The 15765-nt window shown below is 33.9% G+C and overlaps 1 protein-coding gene across 6 annotated transcripts in view; it reads right to left on the bottom strand.

The window, feature by feature from the left end:
• The window catches only part of LOC144239969 (uncharacterized), a 277882-nt gene that overhangs the window by 50420 nt on the left and 211697 nt on the right, over positions 1–15765 (bottom strand). For all 6 annotated transcript variants that reach the window (XR_013337545.1, XR_013337546.1, XR_013337544.1 and 3 more), the window contains one exon: positions 2142–2331. Coding sequence is in view for 3 of the 6 variants with exons in the window: in XM_077774231.1 (XP_077630357.1) it covers positions 2142–2331 (190 nt within the window). In the remaining 3 variants the exon portion in view is untranslated. The remainder of the gene's footprint in view (positions 1–2141; positions 2332–15765) is intronic.

The raw sequence follows: 15765 nt of genomic DNA, 5'->3' as shown, positions 1-15765 counted from the left end.
TTAGCGAAAAAATAAAAAAAAAAAAAAAAAAGGTGAACTAGTTTCCCTTAAGAAATAATCATTGGTTTGATTATGGTCATGTATCAGCCTCTTTAAATTCAACAACAGGTTTTTGTAACATGTCATAATAATATCTATAATTTTTTGACTTCCAAGATATTTAATTGCTGAAACCATTGCAAATAGGCCAAAAAATACTGTTGTAATTTTAACTACTCTTTGAGGTGATATTTGTATACCTTCCAACAATTTCACAGTGAGAGAGAATAGTGTACTTAATTTCATGATGAAGCTGTATTGGAAAATAAAATAGATACATATAGATCAAGTATACAGATCTTAAGTTAAGTCTTTGATTGTTATTTAACTGGACGAATCACTTCCTGGTTTATTTACTTCTAAAAATCCAAGATTGGAAGCAGATCTTTGCATGCCAGTTTTCAGATCAAAATTATATTTTTTTGTGAGTGTACTGAATAATACGCCTTATAGTGGCATTTAACTGTAGAAAAATGTTGGCATCATTTTAATAACATTAAGTTAACATGTGCCACTACCATTAGCTTTATATTAGTGTTCACAAACATTTTTATTTATTTCTTGTTATCTAAATATATCTTAAATATATTATTCTTCTAATATATTCCAGCTTTTTAAAAGACCATAATATTTATAACAATAGTACATTACTACAGCCATTCCCAAAGAAACCCTGCCCAATATGCTTTTAATTCTTGGTACCAATTTCTACCTTTTAATATCTGTAAAATGTGGCTTTTTGTTGTCTGAGTTCTGGCAGCTGACTAAAGGTACATTAATGGCAAACAGGGTTTATCTGAGTGTTTAATTTTATTTAGAAGCCTGTAAAATGTCATCCTAGATTGTAAAATTATTTGTAGTGCTTTCCAATATTAAATCATTGGATTAAAACACAGAAATAAATTCCTCATGAATAAATTTCAAAAATTTTACTTTTATATTTTAGCATTATTAGCTTTATAAACTGTAAATCAGAAAATAAATTTCAACATTCATCATATGCAATATTTTGATTTCCTATTGATAGATATATTAAGATATACAGTAAGTAATGAAAGTTTAGAATTTGGCTTCCAAAGATTAGTTAATATCAAATGCCTTTTTAGTTCTGGCCTCAGGATTGTGTTCAAAGGGTGAATGACAGGAGAGAGGAAAAAAACAGTTTAGGTATGTGTGTTTTATCTAACTGTGATTACTCAATTTAACCAGTGTTCAGTGAGCAAAGTGTAATTCTTGACAAATACAGAGAGAGACAGAGACAGAGAGAGAGAGAGAGAGAGAGGAGGGGGATGGGAGAGAGTAAGAGAGGGAGAGAGAGGTTCATCTGGGCTATGCTACTTTTAAAAAAATTATTTCTAAAAAATAAAAAACCCTTAAAAAAACAAGCAAAAGGCAGAGAGGATAGGATACCTAATTATCGGAACACTCAAAAAAGAGACTAACGTTTATTTGAGAAGTAAATGATAAAAACTGAAAACATAGCATTAAGCATAATAATCACATACAGATTTAGATGATGAAAGCAGAAATTAACTACTGGAGATGTTTCACTAAAACAATTTTCATGAATGTTTCGAAGCAGCATAGATCTTTATTACTTTTCTTCATAGTTTCTTACATGCCTCAGTGGTCTGACCAAAAACTCTACTCTAAATGTCTCTCAATTTAATAGTGTCTTGCTTAGAGCTGCTACTTTAACAAAAAAGAAAGGCAACAAGAGCCATATGTAACCTTTGGACTCCAAAAGGAGAAAGATGAGAATACCATTGGCAGATAGGTGCTACAGAAACACAGTGTATTCTTTCTCTTGCTTCTTACCTTGAACATTTCTTGATAGTTAACAAGAAAGTTGACCGCCACGTCATTATTTAGAATCGGAATAGGACGGTCACACTGTTCAGCATGTCCCACTTCAGTCAAGACACAATGCAAATTTAAAGTCTATCTATTTTGGAATGAACAATTTATTGAACAAGCTAGCACATTTACACATACCTTATTGTAAGACAGAGAGAGTTAAATATTAAGCAACTATAGTCAAAGGATTGACTTGATTTTAGTATGTAAAGTAAAACTTTCTGAAATACTAAAAAGCAACTCACTTGTAATCATTTTTTTCTTCTTCAGAAGCAATAATCCCTTCTGTCACTGTCTTCAGCTCTGCCTGGGGTTTTCTACTGTTCTGTTCTTGGCGAACTGTTTCTGCTATTTGCTCAGTTAGCTGCTCTTGAGTAGCTTTCAAGCTGGATTCCATTAGAAGAAGTTTTTCATCTTGACTGGCAAGTTCTTGGGCTGAAAGATAAAACAAGAACATTGCCTTTTAAAACACCAAGCTAATATGTTTTTTTTTCTTTTGTTTTTGGTTTAAATTTTATGCGATGCAACTTTGAGGAAGATTTAAACAGATCCTTCTTGTCAAAATATAAGCTCATGCATTCAGTTTTCAGATTCCTTTATTTAACACACAAGTAAACAAAGGTATGTATGAAGGAATACGAGATGCATGTCAGTAATCTCAAGTTTATAAAACATTTGAATTCAAAAATTAGAGGTCTTAATCAGACAACAACTTGCTGACTTTAATTGGGAGATTTTTGTTGTGACATAAGTGTTTTAAATGGAATAACATTAACACATAGTATTCTTTTTCTTTCTTTAGCAGAGGCCTCAGATATATTTATATATATTCACACAGACAAAGACTGATATGTTATAAATTATGCCAAAATGATGGCCCTTCACTGATTTATTTTCATGTATAATATTTATGAAATTTAAGCACTTTTTCAAGGTCATCCAATAGATGGCAGTCTTTCATTAGACCAAAGCAAACTAGGCAGTATGCTTCAAGCTCTCAAAAAATAAGTGATTTAAGACAAAGACATTTTTCCTTTGTTCTTTGTTGACCGTATTCCTAGAGATATATATCTGTACATTGTGTTAGACTATTTCCCCTTTATAATAGTATTTATCTGCTTTTTTCCCCTAATTACCTCAAATGCATGCCATCAGATGTAAATGTTATTTATTTCGTTAATCATGTTTTGATATAAATTTATATACTTTATGTTATATAGTGCATTTCTGGAGGTATTTTTAAATCTCACAGCACTTCAAATCTCATTGCATTAAAGATCATGATATTTTATGAAAATCAGTCATTTCAATCTTATAATCCAAACTGAAAAAAAAGGAAAAAATCCTTTTAAGATCCCCAAATCAATATAAATAGAAATGGAGAGGGCCATATTTGTATAAAAAAAAAGAGCATCTTTGCTTTTAATGATTCTCATTTTATGTCCAAAAAATGATGTTTATACTAAGCTTCAATAAAGTTAGAAACCAAGGTATTACAGTCTGACATCAGAGGTATCTTTTACAGGCAACCTCGTAAAGAAGATACTCTATATAAATATTCTACATTTATCACTCATCTTTGAAGTTGAATGATGACTCCCTTATAAATTAGATCTAAGAATATCTGATTCTCAGTTTCTCTTTATAGATTTTGAGCAACTGACTGCTTATATTTTAATAAATATGTGCATGCATGTTCACTTTGTTTTTTTGCAAGTGTTCAAACTGACCAGTTTTGCCCCAGAAGAAATTACAGCATCTACTATTTTTATAGCTTAAACCTGCTATATATTAACAGTTTAAATTTGTGCCTCAGGAAACCACAGGGCTAATGCAAACAGCTAAATATTTAACAAGGAAGAATGCATCACCCAGAGCTCATCTTTATTAAATTCCAAATACATCGAAATCTCTCTGAACAAATGAGTTAAATGTTTAATAATTTCAACACATGTTAAAGTGTGTCTGTGTGTGTGTGTGGGGGGGGGGGGAATCCAATAAAGAACTTACAATGAGTGTGCTTTCTAAAAAAACCCCTCCAAGCTCAAAAAATATGTAAAAGCACCATGGCCCTCTCTGCTCTTGACAAAATAAAAATATAATCATATGAAAGCAATTGATATTTTTGCAGTGATATGTTTTTTAGCACTGTTAATGTAGTTGCAAAACTGATTTGGGTATAGTATTTTATTGTATGCTTTTTCACCTATCACAATACATATTTCTTAAGAAAAAAAAACACACCGAAACTTTTTTAAATGAGTTTTGGCGAGAATTTTTAGACATCGACATAGAGAAGTTAGTGGTCTTTAGGTTAAAAGGATCTGAGCGATCAAGCTACATATAAATGATTATGGATATAAGAACGCTGCAGGAAGTTTCTTTTTTGAAGATTCTACCTGTACCAATAGACTGTCTTCAAGACTACTTGGGTCACCTTGTGGCACATACACAAAAGAGACCTTTTGTCAACGATGCATGATGTGAATTTTCTATGAAGTTTGCCGATTTTGAAATGACTAAGAGATTTATGCCTCACGGTTCTCCTAAGAGTCTACTCTAATTCATTATGTGCTGGTTAAAGGGGGTAAATTATTTTAAGTTTACCTATGCTTTGGACTTGAGCCTGAGTTGATCCCAAGCCAGAGGCGCTCGCAGCTGCATGCTTTATTTACAATCCCTTTGTCAGACTTACAACTGCCCCAGGCTATAACATAGTGTACCTAATGTTCAAACTGGCAGGTAATCTTATGTCAAACATACTTCTTTGATTTAAAGTGATCAATAGATTCTTGTAAAGAGGTAATTTCTCTGATGTTTCCACCTTGCCTTTTTTACAGGTGATTCACACAAAAGCCTGCTTATATGATGTACGAACAATAAACAGAAAGCTATAATCATGTTTTTTCAGATGTTTCCGGTGCACAACGATTTTGGATCGATACTCTGTGTAATACAATTATCTGCAATGATCTGGTTGTATTGAAAAAGAATTTGCAGGAGACCTCTAGGGGGTTTTATCCAGAAACACGTATCTAGCAATGTTGTGAATAGTGGAAGGAAAAATTAAGGGGTTGACAAACGCTGTCTATTATGTGCTCAGTAACTTCATTAATATTTTATTTCATAAAAGTATTCTACCACAAAGTTGAGACAAATAAGCTCAAAAGTAATAATGATAATAATGTTCATAGCTTCATAGTACTTACTGGTATAGAACAACAACAACAAAACCCTTAACAAATATAGGGACTTTAGAGAGATTCAGTGTTGTGTGATTATTATGTACCACAGATTAAAAGTGATATTGATTATTTATGCTATGAAATGAATTCTTGTATTTCTACCTTATGTAAGTCATGTAAATACTAGTGGATGTGAAATACTTTGATTCCTCTTCAACTACTTTTTTTTTTTACTAGAATGGTCAAATTCTAGACTGAGAATCAACTTGAATTGTTCACAAGCAGTGTATATTAAACCCTTTATTTCAAGTTTTTTTCCCCCTAAATGAAGATTTGCAATATCAGGAAAAGGGCTAAGATACATAGTCTGTATCCGAAAGGCATTAGGAATTTTCTGCAAATATCTCTGGGTGTAGAAACAACTCAGTTTTGTTTTTAGGGTTCTCTTGAAGACGGTGACTCTTTACAGCATCTTCCTTAAAGCTCGAAGATGCTCCACATTTCCTATCTGGAGGCCCTAATCACACATCTGTAAAGCGCAATTCTCTTTTATCAGACTAGAACAGATTACATTCTGCTGAAGCTCACAAATTGGGGTACACTGGTCCCTCTCACAAAGCCCTGTTCTATGCAGATTCTGCAGGCCCCCATCTGGCTGCTGCAGACCTGATCTAATGACAAAGATTGCTCTTTCGGATGCTTTCCTCCTGTATATCCCGGCTTGCTTTCAGTCTCCTGACCACACTGTCGAGGCTCATCACCTTACCCACTTTGACTTTGATGGCTTCCTGTACCTGCAGGAGACCAGCTTCTGACTTTCTTAGAAAGTCCTATCTTTTTGCGTATTGCCTGTGAAGACAAAAAGCATTCCAATAGTGCCTCTTCTGATGTACTTTTTATACTGCATCCTGCTATTTTGAGCTATAGGGTACTGGAGATTATACAGCCCCTCATTAGCAACTGGGTCAAGTATCCACATCTCTTTTAGAATCAAACCTTAAAGGGACGCTCTTAAAAAAAAAAAGTCAGTTGGAAAGAAGAGTCACCATTAGCTTAAATGTAGTGTTAATCAATACGCAAAAGTTCAAAGGCTAAAGAAAATACTTCCCATAATTCTTAGGGAATTAAAAAGGAGACTAGTTGGATCAAAACGAATTCTTTCTCTTTAAAATATGAAGAAAAATTTAATGAATACAAAAAGTGTATTTGATCTCTTGGAGTTAACACCTATATACCTCTTTCATTTAGCTCTAAAGCAAACTGATGTGACACACAGGGAAATCCCTACACCATAAAGGTAATTATGATACCCTCCTAATGACTTCTCCACACCACTTAAACTAATTAGCTTCATAAGAATACAATGTTTGTCACCTTCTTTTTCAGTTTTATTATCTTTATAACACGTCGTGTTTCTGCTTTAAATTTGAGTGAGAAAAAGACATTAAANTGGTGGGTGTTTTTTTTTTTTTTTTGTTTTGGCTCCCTGCCACACCTTGACTCTCTATCATGCTCCATCATGCTTCTTTTAATCTGAATATTTAGTGTTCTTTCATGTCTTAATTACAGCAAATTGCGGCACAGTTGGCACCATTTCTTGAAATTAATCCCAGAGTACTTTGTTTCTGTCAAGCAGTCAAAGCCTTGGAGAATAATAGTAAATGTTATTGCAGATCTAAATTTAAATGACTGTCTATGTATTTAACTTAAGCCTTTAATTATTCGTGCCGAACTGTTTTTGGTTCAAATGTTAAACATTATTCATTGAGAATGTGGAATTACTTTAGACAGCTTAAAACCTGCAGATATGTTTGGCTATAATTTGAACACAACAATTATTTATATTAACATATTTTCTCAGGTGTACAAAACTTAGGAAATGGCATGTGATATCTTCATATGGATATATATTTCAACATTCCATCACTTCTGTCATTATTAATAAAAGGTATGGATGTAGGCCTATTCCATTCTCAATGGCTTTTCCCCAACAAATTGATAAATCATAGACCAGACCAAAAAAAAAAACCCAAAAAACCAAAATAACCCCCAAAGACTTGGTATTGTTACTCTTGATGTCTTTAAGTAATTTTGCATAATGAAGCACTTCAAAAGTTCTTACAAACCTAAGACTTATGTTGTTTAGTTTGCTTGTTTTTCTATGGAAAACTTAAGGGTTTTAGAACTCTCAATGGCCAATTCTTTTATTCTTCAATTCTGAGCAGGTTCTACCAATAAGCTGAATCAAAAAGAAAACACTATTTTATAAAATAATATGAGTTTAAAAAGCCCAGGGTAGTAGAATTCATTACTCATGCTTTATGAATATATGCTGAAACAATTAGAAATCGGAAAAATCTGGGACGTAGAGAATACATACTTGTTGATCTGATTTCAAGTAATTGCCTTTCATGTGAATATTTCTTAAAACTTAATGAATAATGAAAATGACATATTTTGTAAAAGGACTATATTTTTCGGTGAACTACACAGTAGGAGCCTGTGTATATCACAGGGGTCCGCTCTGTGAACTACTACCAGGATAGGAGCTCCAGGAAGATAAGGGCTTTGCCTCATTTATCCATCTGCATGTTGCCAGCATCTAGCACAGATTCTTGTATACCTCGCTATATAATAAGCACTTAGTGAACTGAATTGCATAGATGGTTTTAATTTCACCTGTCAGACATGTGTCATTTTCTTCACTAGGAAATACGTGTCCTTTGCTTTGCCTCTGATATACAAAGTGAATATGGAATGATTTGCTTAAAGTTTTGGCAGATTTACCTTCTAGCCATCTACAGGTGTAAATTAATAAATACTACAGTTTTATTTAGTTTTAAGCTCTATCCAAATGAAACTTTATGGCATTTCTATCACCAACACTTAAGGGATCCCCGGGATTTAGAGACAAACAATAAGAAGAAGGTGGAATCACAAAATATAAGGTAAAATATATATTTCTCAATAATTTAGGAAAAATGTACAAAGTGGTATGTTTCCAGTTCCCTCTCCCTATCATTAGCAATGTGATTGTTGAACTGATATCTATTTCCCTGCTTCTCACAATCTCAAGGGTGTAGCTGATCTTTGTAACTACAAAGTTTCCTGGTCGCTGCAAAGTCGCTTTCAAGCCGTGTTATCTGCTGTTCTAGCTGAGCAAGTTCCACTTTGTATTTCTGCTGGGCAGCTATTACATCGAAATGGAATGACTGCAAGCTCTTTTCTAGCATTTCACTTGCAGGAACAGCTTTCTCCCCCTCATATTGGTCCAATGTATTAGCTCTCCCAGCGCTCCCATCATCTGTGATCCACTCATATTCTTAAACTCCCATCAGTGTTTGCATTGCATTTAAGATCATGGTCAAAATGAGAAATTAATGTTCGGTGTACCAGATATATTCTGTTCATTATATTCTCTAAATATTATTATTGACCTACTTAGAAAAAAATAAATAACCATGTCTTTCTGGTAGTACAGCTAATGTAAATGTAGACACAAGAATAGCAAAGTGACACCAATGATTTCAGCCCTGGGGGAGTTTCATAAACTCTGTTTAGACATCTACAGAAATCAAGAAGCTATAATATTTTTGCAACGAATCTAAAAGCATAACTTCTGTGTAATTGTTTAATATAATCACAGTATTTCTCTTCTCCTAAGAATTATCCCAACAAGCTTAATCAATTACCAGATGCTAAATTACATTAAAAATTTTGTTGTGCTTTACAAAAGAATTTCATATGAATTTGAAAATTGTAATGAATTTTGTAAATTTGTAAAGCTATTATCAATTCATTTTATAATGAAAATAAACTCCAACTTCTTTGCTCTTTCTACTCTACTAAGCTATTAATCTTATTGAGACATTTGAATTTTACGGTGCACATTGATAAGTTAATAAACTGATTTTTAAATAAAAATATATTACAATAATCATATACACTATGATAATGATAATACTATTCTCAATGTACATCACAAATCAGTACCAATCGTGCATCAAAAGGAAGTCATCTCTTAAGTTTTGGCATTGTAATTTGAACTCTTTACTATCAACTTATTTTGAGTGACAAATAATCCTTGCTTTGTAATGAAAAATAAATCTCTCTCTCATTTTTAATGGGGTTGGATTTTTCCATTTGCATTGAGGAAAGGCAGTGGTACCTAGTGGAGGATTTTCCAGGAACCAGAAATGCAATCATGATTAAAAACCAGATAACACTGTTAGGTATTAACATTTAGTTTGCCTATATTGTGACTGGGTTGTTGGTCAGCCGATAAGTAGAGATGGAAGTATGAATAAGAACAGAGAATAATTCACGGACACCTGAAGAATTGGGATGACTACCCTGTAAACGGTCAGCCCTGTGTATCATAAAGTGAATCAGGAAAACAAAACTACAGGCAGTTAAAAAAAAGATTATACAGTGGGATCTCAGGATATTAGACTAAAGGCAGAAAACAACAAAATTCATAAGTTAAAAATCAAGAGATACTAGATGGTAGGCATTGAATGTCAAGTGTAATAAGTACAAAGCAGTATTTCCCTCTAAATCTCATTTCACAAAGAGCTCTGGAAACTGCTTCTGCTTCATATTGTAATAAAATCAGAAAATTAGAATTTTAAGCAGTTCTATTACTAAGAATTTAGCTGATCATTATTAAGTGTTGATATTCAAAAGAATCCCCTTCTGTAACTGTTGGTCTACACAATGTACTAGAATCAGACCATTACCTTATTGAGGCCAGGAACTGTATTATCTGTTTTATTTAATGGCCTTTGCTCTGCTCTAGCATAAAATAATTGGTCACAAATGAATGTTGGATTGGTCTTCAGCAGCAATAATAACAGTGATAACAACCCTTTAAATACATACCAAATTCCTATACTTGGAGAACAACATCCATAAAGAGACTGTATTATAAAACTTGATTCATTAACTTGGAGTTCATATAATAAAAATCAAGTAATAAATTACTCATAGTGTGCAAAATCTGGAAAACGAGAAGGTTAATAACTGTAGTTATAGCTATAATCTATAGTATCTCTTAAACATACAATGAATTTTATGGGAATAAAGGACTACTTAATTCTGAGGAACAAACATTATGATTGATCACATTTATCCCAAAGAACATGCAAGTCTTTAAAAAGCAAAATGGAAAAATTCACAGCCAGGCTTATTTAAAAACTCAAAAGTGTTATTCTTTGTGTGTGGTCAAATAGCACTCAGGGTGTGTGAATGTCATCTTCAGCGGTACTTATGCTCACTGGAATTTCCGTGTCAGTGTTATTTTATTGTGACATAAGATAGTCAACATATTATATATACCAAAACCTAACATCTCACTCTAGTGAACTACCATCCAGAGCAGGGTTTCCAAGCCAACTTATGTTTCTGTCAAAGCTGCACCACTGACCAGCTATGTAATCTTAAACAACTAAACCTCCCTGAGTATCAGCTTGCTCATTTTCAACTGAGCATAGGGGCACCTGGGTGGCTCAGTTGGTTAAGCATTCAACTCTTGATTTCGGCTCAGGTTATGATCTCAGGGTCTTGACATCAAACCCTGTATGGGGCGCCATGCTGAGCATGGAGCCTATTTGGGATTCTCTCTCCCTCTCTCCCTCTCTCTCTCTTTCTCTCTCTGCCCAACCCCTGTTCAAACTCTCTCTCTATCTCAGAATAAATGAATAAAGATTTGGAAATAAAATAAAATAAGCATAGAATGTCTATCACATAGAGATGCTGCTAAAATAAAAAGAAATAATAGATTTGGTATATTTCTGATATGGTAGACATTTTTCAAAAAGCTATTAATATTATATTGGGCTATTGTTTTTTAACTTAAAAGTTATTTAATTTTAGGAATTATGAAAATTATTATAGAGCCACCATATAAAAACTATAGTATTTAAAAATCTCATTATTTTTCTGAAAAGTGACCTTCTCTGTATGCTTTTATATCAGTATCTGTTGAAAGATTACTTCTGCAACCATGTTTAAATGTCTCCTTAATATGTATTGGTAATGATAAACAAGTCCATTAAAGAAAGTCTATGAAATTTTTTTAGTTTATTTATTTATTAATAAAATAATAGAGAAAGAGAGAGCACAAGCAGGGGAGGGGCAGAGAAAGAGGGTGAGAGAGAAAATTCTAAGCAGACCCTGCACTGTCATCATGGAGCCTGATGCAGGGCTCAAACTCATCAACAGTGAGAGATCATGACCTGACCTAAAATGAAAAGTTGGACACCTAACAACTTAGCCACCTAGGAGCCCCTTGTTGATGGAGTTTTTAAAAAAAACATGCTGTCAGATTATCAAGAAATAATCATAATTTAATAAAATATTACTTTAGATTTTAAAGTAATTTTTTGAGCGGAAGTACCGTCATTATTTTGTATTTATTTTCAAATGGAAGGATCTGGAGCTTACTCTCCAGTTACTTGGAAGCTTAACTCTGGTAAGTAGACATTAACCCCACACTGATCTAATCTACAGATCAGATGTTAAGGGATAGATATAGGCCAATAAAACTATCAGGTCAGAATTTGGTTTTCAAGTCAGATGTAGTAATGTAGAGGGCAGTATAGTATCTAGAAGGGAGAGAGAGAGAGAGAGAGGAGAGAGAGAGAGGTTGATTCATGGGAGGACAGTTGTTATGGAGTCCTGAGAGGAAAATAATTTAGGTCAATGAGAATTACGTTAAGGACAGCATTTTGATCATAATACCCTCCCATTTAAAACGCTGCTGCAGCTTCATGTTGTTCACAGAGAAGACTCGGTATTTAAAATGGACTCCATGGTTTTCAGGTCCTGTCGATGTCAAAAGTTTCATTTTGCCCATTATACGCTAAATTCCAGTTGCACTGGCATTTAATTCTTAGAAGGCCCTAAACTCCTTCCTTCCCATGTCAGGGTCATTTGCATTCCGTCTCTTTACCTTGAATGCTCTTTCTCCACCTTTACTTGCCCTCTCCTTCTCCAACCCTGCTATCTCCTTCCTTTTCCAGTATCATCTTAAATCATGTGTTCTCAGAAAGCCCTCCCATCTGATCCATTAGAGGAGGTATAACCTTATGATCCCTGTACATGTTCACAGAATTTAAAATAATTGTAAATACACATACCTATGTCTCCTTATGACTATGTGAATTTTTCTCATCAAATCTTATGTTCTCTGTATGCATGGACAGTTCTATCACATTTAGCAATGTATTCCATGTACTTATCTTAGTGCCTGGCAAGGCCTTATAATCATGTATCTGTTATATAGTAGGTAAGTGAATGAATGAACACATAACGAACTCTAACATTAGGAATGTTAGACTGATAAACCTATAATTCAGCTAAGATGTACAAATTAAATGTGAAAATTATTATTTTCCTTTCTTTTTGGAGAATTTCCTTTAACCATTGTTTTAACAGTATGTAGGCTAAGGACAAATTTGTAGTTTTCCTTCATGTGAGAGTGAATTCGTTCCTGAAGATATTTTTGCTGAATATAGAATTCAGGATTGATAGTTCTTTTCTTTTAGCATTTGAAAAATGATGTATATTTCCATCTGGCTCCATAGTTTCAGATCAGAAACCTGCTGTTACTCAAACCTTTGTTTTCCTCTGGGTAATTAATGGTCATTTTTCTTTAGCTGCATTCATGACTTTTTCTTTGCTTTTAGCTTCCAGAAATTTGATTATCATGTGTCTTAGCACAGAGTCCTCTCGGTTTATTCTGCTTATGTTTTACACAGCATCTTGAATCTAACCAAAATTTTGAAAATTTTTAGCCATTGTTTCATGAACAATTTTTCAGCCCTATGCTCTTTTTTCCTCTCCTCTGGGATTCTGATACCATGTGTATTAGATATTTTGATATTGGTTCACAGGTCACCAAAGTTCTTTTTTTCTTTACTGTTCTGATTAGGTAATTTCTATTGTTCCATCATCAAGCTCATGATTCTTTCCCCTGTCATCTCCAATCTACTATTGAGGTGGTCTAATGAGATTTTATTTCATTTTTTAATATTTATCTTTTTTTCAAGTTACATAGTTTTTCTTTTTTTTAAAAAAAACTACATTCCATTTTTGCTGAGATTTGCTATTTTTTCACTTACTATATACAAGAGTACATAACTGGTCACTGAAGCAAATTTATGATTGCTACTTTCTTTTTTCTTAATTTTTAAAAAACTTTATTTATATTGAGAGAGAGAGAGAGAAAGAGAGAGAGCTCATGAGATGGGGAAAGGCAGAGAAAGAGGGAGAGAGAGAATCCTAAGCAAGCTCCACAGTCAGTGCAGAGCCAAATGTGGGGTTCGAACCTACAAACTGTGTGATCATGACCTGAGTCAAAATCAAGAGTCAGTTGCTTAACTGACCCAAGTGCCCCATATTGCTACTTCTAAAACTTGCCAAATAATTCCAGTATCTGAGTTTAATATCAATGTAGGTATCTACTGATTGTTTTTTGTTTTCTCATTCAAGCTGTGATTGCTTTGGTTCATGGAATGATTTCTGATTTTTTATTGCTTTCTGGAGGTCTAAGATATTTCGTGAGATCCTGGACCCATTTCAACTTTTTAACTTCTTTTGCTAGCAGTCACCTGATTTAGCTTTAGCACACAGGTCTTGATGTGGTGAACCCATACATGGATGTTCCTCTGCTTATTGGGCCTGAAAAACAGAGCATGGTATTGCATTACCTTGTTGCTATTGAATTGGCATAGAAATTCAGCTCCCTTGTGATCCCCACTAATACTACCCTATCAGGGAAAGCAGAGTGCCCACTAGCACTATGTCATGTCCCCTCATACTGGTTCATTGCTGATAGGGTGGAGGACAGTGCAGGTGGGGTTTCATGCCTCTGGGCCTCACTGACACTGGAAGAAATGAAGAAGCAGGTGCTGATTGGCACCAACTTCCACTGTCTTATTCTACCTTCTTGTTGCCTTATGGATGAAAGTTCAGGTTTTTGCTTGTCTGGACCAAGAACAATCTGGTGGGGGTAATCACAGCAGTATCTGTTTATATAAAGGGGCAGGGGTAGAAATTTGACTCTGTGTTCAATCCCCCTGACACCAGGGGACCAGAGATGAGAGTTTTTCCATTGGTACTTAGATGGAGCAAAGCAGATATTGTCCAAAAGTTTACTAATTTACCTGACTACTCATTTCCTTCTCCCTTGGCTAGATGGAGCAGGTTTTTCTTAGGTGCTTTTTCATCTGAAGCTTTTGCTGGTTCCAGGCACAAGCTCTGGTGCCTCATCCTGGCTATTTGGCAAGACAAAAAGAACCACCAGGGAGCTCACTGTCTTTTCATTCCTCAATCCCATTGTCTTTAGTTAGTCCATCTTTTTCTTTCCATAATACAGCTTCCTGTTTCTACTTGTTGCCTCATGTTCAAGTTTTTAAGTTCTGAAGAAGAGGACTAGAGAAGATGTTATTTTATTTCCGCCCAAAGTGGAAGTTTCTTAAAGTTATTATTTTAATATATTCCTTGGTTATTTTATTATTATACTTTTCCATTAGGAAACTTAGCAAAATTATAGAATTAAGAACCAAAGAAAGTGGTTTTATTGTGACCTAGCCCCAGGTTCCTGATCCTAGATAAGGCTTAGATAACAGAATAATTTCTACAAAGGAAATGAGTTAAAAAACTTGCTTCATTTATAACTTACTTAATTTCACATTCATTATGTAATGTTTTTTAGTAATTATATATTTTTAATCAATACATATGTGTTTTACTTTATACATTATATGCCAAGCACTGTGTTGTTCCAAAGCCTAAGGGGAAAAAAAGAATTAATAAAACAAAAAATTGAAATATAAAAATAAATAAGATAATTAAACAATGAATTAATACATCAAGAGAACACTGTTGTAAGATCTAATGTTAAGTGTTCTCAAAGTAAAATAAAAATAAAAAGAATGTCATGCCAATAAGTAGGAAAAATAGGTTGCTAAGTAGTTGAGATAAACTTTCAAACTGGTCAACTTCTGGTTGATACATATAAAGAAACAATTTAATTTACCAGTCTTCTATTTTCAAAGTTGCTTCTATTAAAATAATTAAAGCAGTCTTTGTCAGAAAAGCAATGTGGAAAGTAGAGTTGCCATTTTCTCAACTATTATACTGAGTGAGGGGGTATGACCCCATAACATTTCTTTGTCAACTGTAGGATTGCAAATTTTGTACCTTCTGTGACAATTCTCACCTCCTATCAAGAATCAAATGACATTCCCTTTCTCATGTTCCTAGTAAAGGATTTCACTCCGTATCTATTTATCTATACATATATTTCATAAAAAAGTTGATTTATTTAATAATATGAATGGATTCACCCATAAGCAGGTAGGGAACAAGATTTCCATTTAGACATTAAAGATACCCTGAGACTTTCAGGAGTGCCTGGGTGGCTCAGTTTGTTAAGTGTCTGACTTCAGCTCAGGTCATGATCTCACAGTTCATGAGTTTGAGGCCCCTGTTAGGCTCTGTGCTGACAGCTCAGAGTCTGGAGCCTGCTTCAGATTCTGTGTCTCCCTTTCTCCCTGCCCCTCCCCTGCTTGCACTCTGTCTCACTCTCTTTCTCTCTCTCTCAAAAATAAATAAACATTAAAAAAATTTTTTTTAAATAAAAAAATTAAAGATACCCTGAGACTTTTATTTCCACATG

The sequence above is a fragment of the Crocuta crocuta genome, unplaced genomic scaffold (genome assembly GCF_008692635.1).
Source record: "Crocuta crocuta isolate KB4526 unplaced genomic scaffold, BGI_CrCroc_1.0 scaffold81, whole genome shotgun sequence".
NCBI lineage: Eukaryota > Metazoa > Chordata > Mammalia > Carnivora > Hyaenidae > Crocuta > Crocuta crocuta.
This window is presented reverse-complemented; position numbering and strand designations above follow the sequence as displayed.